The sequence below is a fragment of the Dasypus novemcinctus genome, chromosome 9 (genome assembly GCF_030445035.2).
Source record: "Dasypus novemcinctus isolate mDasNov1 chromosome 9, mDasNov1.1.hap2, whole genome shotgun sequence".
Lineage (NCBI taxonomy): Eukaryota > Metazoa > Chordata > Mammalia > Cingulata > Dasypodidae > Dasypus > Dasypus novemcinctus.
Window position 1 is genome coordinate 119,940,351 of NC_080681.1, and position 17,558 is coordinate 119,957,908.

Genomic DNA, 17,558 nt, shown 5'->3' on the forward strand with positions numbered 1-17,558 from the left:
GGGGAGAAAAATCTCCTTACGCAACACTAAACTGTTTAAAACCCAACTCTAAGGTTTCATATGTAGGGAGAGGGAAGAGGTGAATGGTTTGCTATTCCCTTAATTTTTGCAAACTGAAGTTTACACAATATCTTTGGAGATCCATTTAGATAGTTCTCTTGGCTGGGAATGAGGAAAGCTAATCTTTTCCTGAGCCATTTGCTCTCCTTTATTTGGTAAAATGTTTCTGAGTTTTGAAATTGGCTATGGTAGCTTCAGAATCCTTCCTGTCCCCAACAGAGAGTCTCCAGAGAAAGGAGAGGCAGAATGGGCTGTGCACAGTGAGGGGGAGAAGTGAGAAGGGCAAATAGAAATGGAAGACTTTGCATAATTTGGGCCATGCCATCACAGGCACTCCATTTGAGAGGCTTCAACACTTGACAAATGAGAAATGCACAAAAGCATTGCCAGTTAAAGACTTAGTGGTACAAGATCCAGGCTTCAGGACTTATTTTCAAAATAAAACAGAAAACACTACCATGAAAGAAATAAAATCAAAGAGACCACAGTTCAAAATCTCAGATATAGAGCATAGTGCAGGAAACCACTGGCCATTCTGACCTCAAGGATGTTGAGCAGAAAACCAGCTTGGGAAGAATGCTCCAGGGCAAACTCATGGAAAATCACCAAACACAAAAGACATTTTCTGAAACTTATTTCTAGATACTGACGAGGTAGGAATAACAATAAAATCTAGTTTAGCTTGGCTTCACTGACAGAAAACGATCAATTCTCTTAAAGCACCTGGTGTTTGCCTATAGACATATCTGGAGAGACACCTAACAGAACCAGAAGGAGAAGATAGATTATGTTTAAATATTTCAATAAAGTAATGTATCAGAAGAAACCTTGAAGGATAACATCTCAACAATAGCAGGCAATAAGCTAAATACCTTCTGTAATAAATTCACTGCTAGCATTAACAGAAAAAAAAATCAGTGCAGATTTGCTTACTTGGTGGTGCATCAAATGTACCAAAATATTCATTAGTTACTCAGTAATGCTGTTTGGAATAAGTGTTTGCTTCATTCCAAAGCCTTTGCCAGCTTTGATGCCTGCCAAGTTTATATGTAAATGGATTTTCACTTTTCCAATGCTAATGGGAGATCTTTTAAATTCTCAGAGACAACACATACATTATTTTTAAGCTCTATTACTTTGACTTAAACACAAGCCATTTTAATACTAAATCCCAAATAAGCCGCAATCAGAAATCCAATACCCGATATATCAGAATGTCTGTTACCCGGCTGTTTTACACAAAAGCAGATTTCAGTAAGGGTGACAGTTGAACATTTAAAAAATACTACCTATTCTATCTAAAAAAAAAACAAACAAACCCTATTCATGATCTTTGTACCTGAGCATCCAGTAAAAGATGCCTCATCAACATCATGGAACTTTTCAGCGTCTCCTTCTCAGTGGGTAGAAAGGGATCTTTGTCCTCTTCCAGTGCCTTTGACTTGGTGACAATAAAATGAGAAATCTGGTCATTTAGGGTGTGCAATGATTGCACAGCTGTCAAAAGAGAAGGAAAGAAATATGGAATCACAACAGGTAATGTTCAAAGAGAAATTGGCTTGCTATTTTCAAAAGAAAAGCAAGAGTATATATATAAAGTTGAAATCAGGCAGGTATCAAGAACCCAATGTGTCTATGAATCCCTTCGACAAGTGTGCTTACCGGATAATAAATATTTATTGAACCCTAACCAGATTCCAAGCTTCTTATCGCATACCTGGAGATGTAATTGTGAGCAAAACCAGAATGGTGCCTACCCACATGGAGTATCAAATCTTGTTGGGGAAACTGAAAAGACAACCTAGCAAATCAATATGTGAATCTGATTTCAAGGTCAGTGTTTATAAATTACAGAGACTAACAGGGCGTGAGGGGACCACCTAAAGTAGATTAACATTTACGGTGCACTAGCCATTGGCCTCTAGGTGGATGGCCTCCTGTCATTAAGCTTTATGGAGGGACAAATGCTGTGCTTCCCAATCAATACCATGTGGGCTGGGAGATTATTTCTCTATAACTCTGATAGCATTTACCATCTGACATGTCATAGATTTTAATATTTACCTATTCATTATGCTTGCTGTCTCTCTGCTACTGTGCAAGAGGAGAGGCTCTTTTTTTTTTTTTTTAGTTTGAATTTTTTTTTATTGACTTTGTAATAATATTACATTAAAAATATATATATATGAGGTCCCATTGAACCCTACCACCCCCACCCCACCTCTCCCCACCCCCAGCAACACTCCTTCCCATCATCATGACACATCCATTGCATTTGGCAAGTACATCTTTGGGCACCTCTGCACCTCATGGTCAATGGTCCACATCATGGCCCATACTCTCCCCCATTCCATCCAGTGGGCCCTGTGAGGATTTACAATGTCCGGTGATTGCCCCTGAAGCACCATCCAGGGCAGCAACATGTCCCAAAGACGCCTCCACCTCTCATCTCTTCCTGCCTTTCCCCATACCCATCAGCCATCATGTCCACTTTTCTCAATCCAATGCCACCTTTTCTATGTGGACATTGGATTGGTTGTGTCCATTGCACCTCTATGTCAAGAGGAGGCTCAGATTCCACATGGATGCTGGATGCAATCCTCCCACTTTCAGTTGTAATCACTCTAGGCTCCATGATGTGGTGGTTGTCCTTCTTCAACTCCATCTTAGCTGAGTGTAGTGAGCCCAATAAGTCAGACTGTAGGTGCTGGAGTCTGTTGAGGCTCAGGACCTGGCTATCACATTGTCAGTCCAGAGATTCAAATCCCCTAAATATATCTTAAACCCCGACACTAACTGCACCTCCAGCACATTAGCATGAAAGTCTTATGAAGAGAGATCCCATCTGAGTCCAGATTCATCACACATAAACACCAGTTCCAAAGAGGGGCCATCTGACCTGGTAGTTAACCCCATCGGCCATGACTATAACTCCCATGGGTCTCTTTAGCCCTCGAAGGAACCGATATCTGGGGGTTGTATCTGCTTTATCTGTCTCTCAGACTCTGCTCAGTTGTGCATAAGGGCAATCCTTCTGACAGCCTCCAGACTCTTTTTTAGAGACTCGTAGCCATATAAACTCATTTCTCCTTTCCATTTCCCCCTTACATTAGGTCAAACAGCATTTTGAAGTCATGTTATTTTATGTAGACAGGGATATTCCGCTGATCTGCGTTGAACCTTCCGTATGAGGTCATTTTCCAGTTGCATCATCAGTTGGTAGTTGATAGTGGTCCCTCGGTGCCAGGGAGGCTCATCCCTGGGTGTCATGTCCCACGCTGGGGGGAAGGCATTGCATTTACATGCTGAGTTTGGCTTCGAGACTGGCCACATTTGAGTAACATGAAGGCTGACAGGAGGAAATTCCCAGGCACAATGCTGCTCTAGGCCTTGTTCTTATTTTAGGCTTATCAGCTCACAAGCATAGTCATTAGCGTCAGGGGCTCACTGTTGAACCCTCACTCCCTCCCAGTCCCCGCCACTGCACCTGGGAGACTGTCGCTGCTCCCCTAGGGACCACGACAGAGCACCACTGGCCAGGAACCCAGTACCCCCCCTGCTGTGGTTTTTAATTGTTTCCACTATGAGTATATCCAAACATTGCCATGCACCCTGGACATATGTTCTGTACAGCTCCCTGTCAGCCATATATCCCCTGTCAATAGTATCCCATACCAGTATTCCTCCATTGCCTTTGTTGAACCACTCTGTGATCCAGAACTCCCTGAAATTTGAAGCCCAATATAATGTCAGGGTCCCTTACTAGGAAATGGCATATAGCAATGGGTTTAAAGGTTATATAAAGAATACGTGTTGACTTGGAAAAAATTCTACATCCTATCTCCCCCCCCCCCCCAATTATTGAGCTTCTCTTCACAGGAGCCCTAGACCACAGCAATGCATATATATAGTATACAGCACTCCCATACATCCACCACAAAACCTTTCCCTTCCACAGCGATACTCTTACACCCTATTCACATCATATTTACTTAACGTAATGTACAGAGTCTGAGACAATAGCTTTCAAACAAGGTGACATCTGTGCTTACATTGTGGAGCATACTTTAGGATACACAGTTTTTTACATTCTTAGTTATCCTATGTTTTACATTATGGTTTACATTATCAGTCTGTCATCTCCTATATGTTATGGTGTAATATTACATGTTTTATATCCATCCTTGTGTACTCTCACGAAACTCCTCTCTTACCCCCCATTTACCTTGGTTACACACATTTAACGTCCATTTTCCCTTCCACCTTGGTGCCCACAGTGACAGCCAACCTCCGTTTCCCGAGGAGCCACTTCCAGATATAGATGGAATAGTGTTCAGGGTCTAACTTGCTCAACTGCCCCAATGCCCTGGGAGCCACCCTTTCTCTCGAGGAATACAGTTCCCTCTATTTGATGGCATTAGTCCTCCCCAGGATGTGGGTCCACCCCCACTCTCACTACTTGGGTTTCTACCCCATGGTGTCACCCACTCTGGCAGAATGAGCATTTAGACATTCCCCAGGAGCCCGTCCTGCATCAGACCCTCCCCTCCGAGCATTCTAAACAGGTAACCCTCTTTATTATATTTTGATATGATTTTCTCGGCATTTTACTCTCCACCAACACCTGACCCTCTCCTGTGTTCGTATGCTACCCCTCCCTCCCCCCACTTTTGGGCAATGTTACCCATCCGCCCATCCCCAGCCTCCCTCAAACCCGCAAAGCCCCAACCAAAGGCAACCCCTGCCCCCCTTTTATCTCTTCTTTGTGTTCATACTTACCACCATCTCGTCTTAAATTCCACCCCTGCAGACATCGGCTCACATCCTTCCTCCACCCTCCGATTTCCTGTAAGCCTATCGTTCAGTCTCTTGCTATCTAGGGCAGCTTGGTTATTTCAAATCATTGAGGTCATGTAGTATTTGTCCTTTAATGTCTGGGTTGCTTCACTCAACATAAGGTTCTCAAGATTCATCCATGTTATCACATGTGTTTGTAGTGTGTTTGTTCTTACAGCCGAGTAGTATTCCATTGTGTGTATATACCACATTTTATTGATCCACTCATCTGTTGATGGGCATTTGGGTTGATTCCAACTTTTGGCGATAGTGAACAATGCTGCTATGAACATTGGTGTACATATATCGGTTTGCGTCCTTGTTTTCAGTTCTGCTGGGTATATACCCAGCAGTGGTATTGCTGGGTCATATGGCAAATCTATGGCTAGTTTTTTGAGAAACCGCCATACTGTCCTCCAGAATGGTTGGATCCTTCTGCATTCCCACCAGCAGTGGATGAGTGTTCCCCTCCCTTCACATCCTCTCCAGCACTTGTATTCTTCTGTTTTTTTCATAGCTGCCAATCTTATGGGTGTAAGATGGTATCTCATTGTGGTTTTGATTTGCATTTCCCTGATAGCTAGAGATTTGGAACATTTTTTCATGTGCTTTTTTGCCATTTATATTTCTTCTTCGGAGAAGTGTCTGTTTAAGTCTTTTTCCCATTTTTTAAATGGGTTGTTTATCTTTTTATTTTCAAGATATAGGAGTTCTTTATATATGCAAGTTATAAGTTTCTTATCAGATATATGGTTGCCAAATATTTTCTCCCACTGTGTGGGCTCCCTTTTTACTTTCTTGACAAACTCCTTTGAGGTGCAAAAGGCTTTAATTTTGAGGAAGTCCCATTTATCTATTAGTTCTTTCGCTGCTCGTGCTTTTGGTGAGATATTCATAAATCCATTTCCTATTACAAGGTCCTGTAGATGTTTCCCTACACTGCTTTCTAAGGTTTTTATGGTCTTGGCTCTTATATTTAGGTCTTTGATCCATCTTGAGTTGATCTTTGTATAAGGTGTGAGATGGTAATCCTCTTTCATTCTTCTACATATGGCTATCCAGTTCTCCAGACACCATTTGTTGAATAGGCCACTCTCTCCCAGTTGAGAGGGTTTGGTGGCTTTATCGAATATTATGTGGCTATATATGTGAGGTTCTATATCAGAGCTTTCAATTCGATTCCATTGGTCTATGTGTTTCTCTTTATGCCAATACCATGCTGTTTTCACCCCGTAGCTTTGTAGTATGTTTTGAAGTCAGGTAGTGTGATTCCTCCAATTTCGTTTTTCTTTTTCAGTATGTCTTTGGCTATTCGGGGTCTCTTTCCTTTCCAAATAAATTTCATAGTTAGTTTTTCTAGTTCCTTAAAGAAGGCTGTGTTGATTTTTATTGGGATTGCATTGAATGTGTAGATCAGTTTTGGTAGGATAGACATCTTAACAATGTGAGGAGAGGCTCTTGTATCTCTTTGTTTACTGTTTTCTCTCCAACAACTGGAACAGTGCCTACCAAATTGAAGGTGCTCAATAATTATTGAAGAAATTTCATTACATTTCCTTTCCTTATAGAACTTCTTTAATTTTCATGTAAATTCAGCCTTTCAAATAGACTATAAGTAAATCCTAGTAAATTCTCAGTAAAGCCATTCACTAACTACAGTTCTGAGGAGAAAGGTAATCCTTGAAAAACTGATATAAATTGGAAACACCATGAGGACCTCTGCTTCTGGCCAAGAAGGAGTCAGAGGGCCCAGAGAATCCCCTTGCTGTAAATTACTGGAAAACCAGACAATATTTGGAAACGTCCAATTTCAGATATTGAACAATATTCAGCAAAGGACTGCAACCCCTAAAGAGCTGAATAAAAACCAAGTTCAGTCCTGTCATTGCCCAGGCATTCTGCAAGGAAGGAATTTCCAATTTCAGTGCAAGGGGAGAGAAACCCAAGCAGCACCCAGCCGTCTCGCTGGACGGGGTAGGCGGAGATCAGGGAGGATACCTGAGCCAGAATTTGCAGGGGGACTACTGAAGAGAAGGGAGTTACACGACATCTCCAGAAATCAGCACAGGGGTCCCTTTGAATTGTTGGCTGAATATCAGCCCTGTGTATAAGTGAAACCCTACATGATCAGGCACGAAAAACTTCCAGGAGGGAACAGTTCCTGGGGAGTTTTAAGACAAACAATTCCAAGAAATCACAAAGGGCCGCACATTGTTCACATTCCAGTCAGCAAACTGGAGGGACTTTGGTGAATTACAGGCACATTTACTAGAGACTACAGAAGGGCCAGGCCTTAGAAATGGCGCTAAATCATCCCTAGATTAAAGGCCACTCTAACCCCACCTGAAAGACCCTTAAAGGAAGCCTCAAAAGCACCGAGCTGATCTGCAAGTAATTAAAGCACTTATCAGGGAAAAAAAAGAGCATTCTCTGTGAAAATATAACAAAATCTACTCCCCCCAAGTGTAAAATTCATAACATTCAAAATTCATAAGTATCCAATAAATAACCAGACACACAAAGAAGCAGAAAATTGTGGCTCATAGCCATGAGAGAAATCGGTATATAGAAACAGACCCAGAAATAACAGAAATGATAACATTAGCAAACATGTTTATGAAGGCAGCTATTATAAATAGGCATTGCACGCTCAAGTTCGTAAAGTAGAACATGAACTAAAGAAGGAGAAAAATAGAATATTTAAATCAAAACTAAATGAAACTTCTAGCAATGAAAAATACAATACATTAAGTAAAATTTTAACTGAATGAGAGTAACAACAGATCAGACAATGAAAAAGAAAAGACAAATGAACTTGAAGTCATGGCAATGGAACTATCCAAAATGAATGAACAGAATCTCAGAGACCTATGTGACAATATCAAACTCTCTAACACACTTGCAATTAGAGTCCTCTGGGATGGGGAAGAAACAATATTTTTTAAAAATTATGGCCAAACATTTTTCTAAGTATGATAGAACTATAAACCCACAGATCCAAGAACTGCAATAAACCGAAAGCAGGGTAAAAAGAAAACAATGCCAAGGCATATTAGAATCAAATTGCTAAACAAACAAATAAGCACACAGTGAGAAAGTTAAAAAATCTTAAACTCACCCTGAGAAAAAGTTGTATTACATCCCAAGGAACAAAGATAAGAATGACAGCATACATATTAGGAGAAACCACATTGGAAGATTAAAGAGTGACAGAACATACTGAAAGGGAAAAAAACAAAACAAAACCCTTGTCAACTCAGAATTCTATGACGAGCAAAAACGTCTTTCAAAAATGAAAATGAAATACAAATTTTTTATTGATAAACGAAAGTCGAAAGAACTCATCACTAGTAGACCTGCTTTGCAAGAAATGCGAAAGGAAGTTCTTTAGACAAAAGGAAAAGGACATTAGATGGAAACTATCATTTAGACATCTGAAAAAAAAAAAGAATTCTTGAAAGGGAAAGTATGTAGGTAACATAAAAATATTTTTCTCAGAGACTTCTGGGGAAGATGGTAGAGTCAGAAGCTCCAAGACTCAGTCCTTCCACCAAAATAACTATTAAATAGGCAGGAGCTGTCTGAACCAATTATTTTGAGCCTCCAGAGGCCAGGGAAGAGGCTGATAAATTACAGTAAAGAGCCATAAATTGTTCTCTCTGCATGGCAGCTACTGGCACCCATCCCCAACTCTTGTGGCAGACCACCACAGGGACCAGTCTCTGGCTATTAGCTGGGAACAGAAAAAGACATAAAAACCTTCTTCCCCAAGAACAGGGCGTGTACAACTCATGACAGATCACAGCTTTTGATTAGCAAATTCAGATCCCTGGGCCCAGCCTCTGAGGGCAGCCATTGTTTCTACGTCCCCTGGACAGGGGTGGAGGCAGTGGGGATTTAAAGATGCTATACTTCCTCAGGACTGTGGGTGACAGCGAGCTGAAGGGCTGCATTGACTGGGTAGACCAGGAAAGCTCAGCTTTAGAGAGCCATCGGAGACGTTTTTGGCACCCTTGCTGATGCCCTCCCCAGGGCACTTGAAGTTGGGCTGCACCCCTTCATGAGTCCCTGGCCCTGTTTAGGCTAGGAAAGACTGGATTGGAAAATCCTCCCTGGGGCAAACCTCCTCCCCAATTTTGCCCTCCAGGCAAAAGCAATCAGAGACAACAAAAGGAATGTAAAACACTATAAAGGGGAGTGGATGTGGCTCAACAGATAGAGCATCCGCCTGCCATATAGGAGATCCAGGGTTTGATGCCCAGGGCCTCCTGGCCCATGTGGTGAGCTGGCCCATGCACAGTGCTGCCACATGCATGGAGTACTGTGCCACACAGGGGTGCCCCCATGTAGGGGTGCCCCTTGTACAAGGAGTGTGCCCCACATCGAGCTGCCCCATGTGAAAAAAGTGCAGCCCGCCCAGGAATGGTGCTGCACATACAGATAGCTGATGTGGCAAGATGATGCAACAAAAAGAGACAGAGATTCCCAGTGCTGCCTGACAAGAATGCAAGAGGACTGAGAAGAACACACAGTGAATGGACACAGAGAGCAGACAATGGTGGGGGGAGAGGGGGAGGAGAGAGAAACAAATAAAACAAATCTTAAAAAAAAAAACTATAAAGGTGGATAGTCTGGGAAAAGGGCTTGCTGACTTCAGATACCTGGGAAAGGGAGGTTTTTCCTCTGGGAAACAGAGGGGACAACCAAAGTCCTATAAACAGGGAAACTCCAAAAACAACTAACAAGCAAAAGCCCAGGACAAGACATTCAAAAATTTACTGACACAATGACTGCACAACTCTGGGATGAAAGTGAAAGCCATTGACTTTACAATTTGAATAGATTGTACAGGCAAGAGACTGTATAACACAGTGAACCATGTGGTGGAAGGTGGACTGTGGTTAACAGTACAAATATGAGAGTGTTTTCTCATGAACTATAGCAAATGTACAATACTGATACAAGGTGTCAATAATAGGGGATATGGAAAAAAATATACCAAATGTATACTTTGGACCATAGTTGGTGGTAATATTCTGATCATGTTATTTCATAATTTGTAACAAATGTTCCACAATGATGTAAGGTGGTGGTGATGGTGCATTGTGTGGAAATTCTGCTCATTATGCATGATTGTTTTATAAGTTCACACTTCTCCAATAGAAAATATATTTTAAAAATAAATGAAATAACTGTTAAAAATTGATCAAAGACCTAAATGTAAGAGCTAGAACTATCAGACTCTTAGAAGAAAACCTAGGGAAGCATTATCAGGACCTTGCATTAGGCAGTGGTTTCTTAAAATTTACACCCAAAGCACAAGCAACTAGAGAAAAAAAATAGCTAAATGGTACCTGCAAAATAAAAAACTTTTCTCCTCAAAGGACTTTATCATGAAAGTAAAATGACAGCTTATACAGTGAGATAAAATATTTGGAAACCACATGTCTAATAAAGATGTAATATCTGTACATATGAAGAAATCCTTTGACTCAATAACAAAAAGATAAACAACCCAATTTAAAAATGAACAAAAGAGTTGAACAGACATATCTCCAAAGAATATATACAAATGGCCAGAAAGCACATGAAAAGATGTTCAACATCATTAGCTATCAGGGAAATGCAAATCAAAACCACAATGAGATAGCATTTCATACCCTATAGAATGGCTGCAATTAAAAAATAATATAAAATGTGTTGGAGGTGATGTAAAGAAATAGGAATACTCATTTATTGCTAGTGGCAATGTAAAATGGTGCAGCCACTGTGAAAGACAGTTTGGTGGTTTCTCAGAAAGCTAAGTAAAGAATTGCCACATGACCTGGCAATCCCAACACCAGGTATTAACCCCAAAAAATTCAAAGCAGGGGCTCAAACAAATATTTGTATACTGATGTTCATAGTGGCAGTAGACACAAAAAGATGGAAGTAACCCAAGGGTTCATCAAGCTGATGAATGGATAAATAAAATGTGGTACATACATACAATGGAATAGTATTCAGCTATAGAAAGGAATAAGTTCTGATACATGTGACAACATGGATCAACCCTGAAGTCATCATGTTGAGTGAAATAAGCCAAACACAGAAAGACAGATATTATATGATCTCATTGATTTAGAACAATTAGAAAAAGCAAACTCAAAAACTCAGACTAGAATATAGGTTTCCAAAGAATGGAGTAAAGATAGGGAATGGGAAGTTAAAGTTTAATATATACAGATTTCCTAATGGTATGATGTTTGGTAATGGATAGTGGGAATGGTTACACGTTGTGAACACAGTTAGCAGCACCGAAACATATATATATATATATTTGAATATGATTAAAAGAGGAAAGGTTAGATTGTATATATGGTAACAGAATAAAAAAAAAATGTCCATGGAACTACACTACACAGTGAACCCTTAAGCATGGACTTTAATTCATAGCACAATTATAAAAATGTGATATTAGTTGTAACAAATGTTCCATACCTATGCAAGGTGTTGGTGATGGGGTGGTATATGGGAATCCTACATTTTTTGCATGATTGTTCTGTAAACCCACAACTTCTCTAATAAAGAAAAAAATACTTTTCTCATATTTTAATTCATATAAAAGTTAAATATCAGTTTAAAGAAAGAAGTGATGATGTACTTGGAATCTATTTTATATATATAATACAAAAGTAAAATGTATAAAAGCAATAGCACAAAGGATGAGAAGGAACCAATGGAAGTATACTGTAAGGTTCATATATCATACATAACATGATATACTATTAGTTTAAGGTAGATTCGGATGAGTTAAAGATGCATATCGTAAACTCTAGAGTAAGCACTAATTAATAGATGGTAGATTAGATCAATAGGTAGGTAGATGAAGATAGATATGATAAAAGATTGATTAAAGATGGTTTTGAACCATGGAATATCAAGCTTGGAGGACTGTAGTTGCAACTATACACCTAGTGTAGGGAGAATAAAGGATATGATGTTAGATCAGTTTCTCACTGTACAGGAAGATTTGAAAACCATTTCCTGGGCTGGGCAAAGACAGAGAAAAGGGAACAAGAAAGTATGGGGCTTGTATACCCATCCCCCAATAGAGGTGGTTAGAAACATGCAGGATAGATTTGGTCTTCGCTCCCCATACTCTGCCCTAGTCTGTTTTGGGTTGATCCAATCTCCTGTCTGGTCACCCTACCTGCCCACTACTCCATTCTCACCACTTCCTTTAAGGCTTAACTGCGGAGCCTACACAGACAGAGTTCCACCTGAGGCACCACCAATGGAGCAATCCTAGGAGTGCAGAGGGTCCAAGCGGTCAAGGGGGGTCACCTGGTTATCCCACCCACTCAACCATCCTTTTACAGGTGAGGAAGGAGAGGCAAAGAGAGATTATCCAACTCTTGGAAGAAGCTGTAGCAGTTGGGTTTAGAGGACAGACTAGTCAGTCTGCTGGGTCTCAGTCCCGTCCTCCCCTCCAACTCGCTGCTTAACCTTGGGCAAATCACTTAAGGCCTCAGTTTTCCCATCTGTAATGAATAAAGTATTACATCACAGAGCTGCTCTTACAATTAAATGAGACAGTTGGATAAAGCACATGGCACAGTACCATATCGCACATAAGCACATAATAAACATTATTTAATTCTACAGTTTATACTTTGAATCCTTAATTTGCTGTTATTAACTAGTTTTTATGTATATAATTGAAGTTAATTATTATCTCCTCAAGGTCAGACTATCCATTTTTCTATTTATTTTGCATCCCCAGTTACAATTAGTCCAGTGTTTCATACACAATGAAAACTTAATAAATGCAAACTGAATAAATGAAGGTGATGACAGCAGGGAGAAATCCTACCCCTCTTGTTTCCAGTCTTCAAGGTGGAGTTGCCCTGAGTTAGGCTTATGTCACAGGATATTATGTTTTTGCCTGGTTAGCATCCTTCTTCTAATAAAAGAAGCTCTCTTTTAACTTTTGGAGGAATGCCTACTCTCATTTGTGCTTAGGTTAGGGGTGGTCATCCCAGGTCCCAGGGGAGGGCATGTGGTCCAGACCTGACCAGTCTAAGCATTTCATTTTCCTGGCCACAGCAGCTGTATCAAGAGAAGGCATATGACCCAAATGCAGTCAGTAAGGTTTAATCCACGGACTCTTGCTGGAACTAATAAGAAAGAAATTGCCTCTCCTTTTCTGATGGGATTGATAAACTGGTAGAAGAGAAGTCTGGAAAGCTGGTGGCCCTTTCAGCCATCACTTGAGGAGCCCTGCCTGAGAATAAACCTAAATGAGTAAAGAGGCAAGTAAAGATGTGAGACAGGGAAAGAGATTCTTGGCCATGCTATTACAGCATCTGGATTCAGCCATGGATCGCCCCTTGGGTGGGTAAATTCCCTGCTTTTTATTAACCCACTGGGGATGGGTTCCTGTCATTTGCAACCAAGAAGCCCTGGTGATCATAAAGAAGCTGTACTTTTTCTTCATTGCAATGGTTATTTTTTTAAATGTCTGCCTCCCTCTAGGTAAAGGCAAAACAACCTCAACTATTTTTTGCTACTCTTTCCAATAAGAGATGGAGTCTAAATTCCCTTCCCTTGAACTTGGATGGCTTAGTGACTTGCTTGACTGAAAGTGAGTGACACACTTGGGTTTCCCAGGACCCTTGGAACCCTGGCTCTGGGAGAAGCTGGCTGCCCTGTAAGAGTCTGACTACCCTGAGGCTATCATGCTGTGTAGAAGCCAACAAGCAGAGACTACTCAGAGAGAGAAAGAGATTCCTAGCCAGACCCAGCAGCTCTAACCACCCTAGCCCAGGTGCCAAAGAGGTGAGCAAGGAACCCATCGTGCACATTCCAACCCCCATGTCCCCATGTGGAGAAGAACCCAGGAATCCAGCCACTAGCCATAACCAAGACCCTAGACATATGGATCTGGTTGAGCCATTCAAGTTATCCCAGAGGAGGGCTCAGTCACAGTGGAACAGAGGTAAGTCACCCCACTGTACCCTGCCCAAGCTCCTGACCCACAAAACTGTGAGCATAAGGTCTCTTGTTATATAGCAATAGATAACTGGAATGCCATTCATGGACTGTTCTAGAAGGCCAGCAGTAGCTTATTTAGTTCATCATTTTATCCCCAGTGCTCTAAGCATAGTGCTTGGCACATAGTAGGTGCTTAATAAATGCAAATGACCAGAAAAAATAAACAAGGAAGTAAAAGTCAGCTCCATTCTACGTTTTGTCCCTTTTCCCTGCCCCATCATCCTAGAACTTGGTGTTACACATATTCTTCTTCATCTGACCTATACAAATCTAAACTAAATAATGCTCTTCTTAAAATGCACAATGGATTAAGGAATGAAGAGCAATATATAGGCTTTCTTACCTACCTGAGTTTAGGAAATTAAGTCATAAAAAACTGGTTTATTTGGTTGCTTGTTCTGAATGTGAAATGGTGTTCAATTTATTTCACGTTATTTTGGTCTACAAATTTGAAGAAGCATGTATTTCTATAACAGACTTATTTATATGAAGTGCTCATTTGAAATTTAACTGTACATTAATGATTATTTATTTAGGTTTCAGATAAGGAAGGCACATTCATGGGTTAGCAAAAGAAAAAAAAGTTTCAACATTTTGTGTCATTAGCAAAAATAGAAGGCACACATAAAATTTCTTAATGTTTTCAGAAGAGTAATAACAGCTTACCATACTGTCTCTGTTTTTATGGACCAGATGAAGTATAGAACATGAAGTAATAATAATAATATGACCCTAAACACTCATTTTATGCAGGCAAGTCCAGATGTCACTGAGATGGGCTATCGTACATTTATAGAAAAATATACCAAGGGGCACAGCCTCCCCACAAAAAGCTCCGTGGATTTTATGATCTTGTCATTTATATGGTCCATAGATGTGAACTAATGACCAAATTTATCCCTGCATGTTAAACAACCTTTACTTTTCGTGTATCTCAAATTCTACGATGTATTTTGCATTAAAATGCTCACAAGTTTCCGGTTCTTGCTTTAATATGGTCTCATTAAATAAATGAAGCTTAAATAATTCAGGTATTTTTCCCCTGTTGTCATAATAAAACTCACTCTGCAAGTCAAAAGTTGATGCTGGTGTAGAGGATGTAGAAAAATTGGAACTTTTATACATTGTTAGTGGACATGGAAAATAGTTTGGCAATTCCTCAATAAGTTAAACACAAAATTGCCATATGAGCCAGATTTCCATTCCTAAGTAGAATCCCACCAAAGAGAAATAAAAACATATGTCAACACAAAAACTTGTACACAGGTATTCATAGCAGCATTGTTTATAACAGCCAAAGGTGAAAACAAGCCAAATGCCCATCAACTGGTCCAGGGATAAACAAAATGCAGTATATCCATATAATATAGACTTATTCAGTCATAAAAAGGAATTTATTATGGTTACATAGTAGAATTTTGAAATGGATGAACCTTGAAAACATTATGCTAAGTGAAAGAAGCCAGAACAAAATACCACATACTGCATGATTCCATTTATATGAACTATCCATAACAAGCAAGTCCATAGAAAGCAAAAACAGACTAGTGGGTGCCAGGAGCTGTGGGAAGAGGAAATGGGGAGTGGCTGTTTCCATTTGGGGTGGCGAAAATGTTCTGGAACTAGATAGTGGTGACTACAGAGGGGTCCCTGGCATGTCAGGATGACACTATTGATGCTACCTGGGTACACTGGGGTTTATCTTATGGTGGGTCAGCAACGCATCCCAATACCTTGACACCGATGGAAAAGACCTAAGTTACCTGTCTCATCAGGTTTAAAAGCAGGCAACAACATAAACTCTTAGAACGCAGGACTCAGCATGCTGGTGATGAATTTTCCACACTCTTCTTGACATGATAGATTTGCAACAGACTCAGAGCTACCTTGCGGGTAGTGAGAAACTCATGTGGATTTAGAAGCAGAGCAGCAATGCAGCAGAAGTGGCAAAACTGGCCAAGGACAAAAGCAGTGAAACGGACTTGGCCCAGTGGTTAGGGCGTCCGTCTACCACATGGGAGGTCTGTGGTTCAAACCCCAGGCCTCCTTGACCCATGTAGAGCTGACCCATGTGGAGCTGGCCCATGTGCAGTGCTGATGCACGCAAGGAGTGCCCTGCCACGCAGGGGTGTCCCCCGCATAGCGGAGCCCCACACGCAAGGAGTGTGCCCTGTAAGGAGAGCCGCCCAGCGCGAAAGAAAGTGCAGCCTGCCCAGGAATGGCGCCGCCCACACTTCCCGTGCTGCTGACAACAACAGAAGCGGACAAAGAAACAAGACGCAGCAAATAGACACAGAGAACAGACGAGACAATGGGGGGGGGGGGGGAGTTAGATAAATAAATAAATAAATCTTTAAAAAAAAAAAAAAAGGCAGTGAAAATGTCTGCAATGCAAAGTATAAGTCCAAGAAAGGTGGCAGAAGAGTTTCGTAGGGCTGCCATAACAAATGACCACATACTGGTTTCAAACAACAGAAATTTATTCTCTCACAGCTCTGGAGGCCAGAAGCCCATATTCAAAGTATGCTCCCTCTGAAGTGTCCAGGAAAGAATCCTTCCTTGCCTCTTCCAGCTTCTGGTGGTGGCCACCAATCCTTGGTGTGGTGGTTTGAGACTGTATGTATCCCCAGGAAAGCATTTTTTTTTAAATGTAATCCATTCCTGTGGGTGCGAACCCACTGTAAATAGGATCTTTTGATGAGGTTACTTCAGGTAGAGTGTGACCCACCTCATTTAGGGTGGGTCTTAATCCTTTTACTGGAGTCCTTTATAAGAAAATGAAATTCAGACAAAGAGAGAGCCAGGGCATCAAGAAGCTGAAATCAACAAAACCCAGAAGAGAAGGGAGAGACCAGTAGACACCACCATAAGCCTTGCATGTGGCTAAGGAGCCAAGGATCGCCGACGGCCAGTCTTTGGGAAGAAAAGCATCGCCTTAATGGTACCTAGATTTGGACATTTTTCTCAGCCTTAAAACTGTAAGCTAATAAATTCCAATTGCTAAGAGTCAACCCATTTCGTGAGCTCTGCTCTCAGCAGCCTGGGAAACTAAAACATATGGAATTCCTTGGCTTGTGGCTGCCCTCCGATCTCTGCCTCTGGGTTCACATGGCTGTCTTCCCTCTATGTCTGTGTCTCTGTGCCCAAATTTTCCTCCTCTTACAAGGACACCAGTCGTTGGATTAGGGCTCCCCCTACCCCAGTATGACCTCAGTTTAAATTGGTTACATCTTGAAAGCCCCTATTTCCAAAAGGGTCACATTCCCAGGTACTGGTGGTTAGGACTTAAGCATGCATAGGTGGTGACTGAGTCAGAGCATGATTGAACCTGAAGGGTTTGAGAGCAGAATGACAAGGCATGGAAGAGATAGATTGAGTCCCACAGAAAGGATGGGGTTCAGATCCACATTGTGGAGGATAAATGTGGCCCAGACTTAGAAACCCAAGCCCATGGCCATACAGAAACTTGCAGGAGGTCTAGCCCATGGCTGGGAGGACACCTCTGTGACATGGAAACACACCTTTTTGAGAGGTGTGGTTGAAGGCATGGGAGTCAAATTTCCTGAGTTCAAATCCTGTCCCCGTTAGTCACAGCATAAGTAGTGTAAGTAAACTTGGGGAAGTGC

The 17,558-nt window shown here is 41.2% G+C and overlaps 1 protein-coding gene across 1 annotated transcript in view; it reads right to left on the reverse strand.

Annotated features, from left to right (window-relative positions):
- The window catches only part of KAZN (kazrin, periplakin interacting protein), a 1,179,259-nt gene that overhangs the window by 887,340 nt on the left and 274,361 nt on the right, over positions 1-17,558 (reverse strand). The window contains exon 2 of the mRNA XM_058304354.1: positions 1,400-1,557. Within this exon, the coding sequence (XP_058160337.1) occupies positions 1,400-1,557 (158 nt within the window). The remainder of the gene's footprint in view (positions 1-1,399; positions 1,558-17,558) is intronic.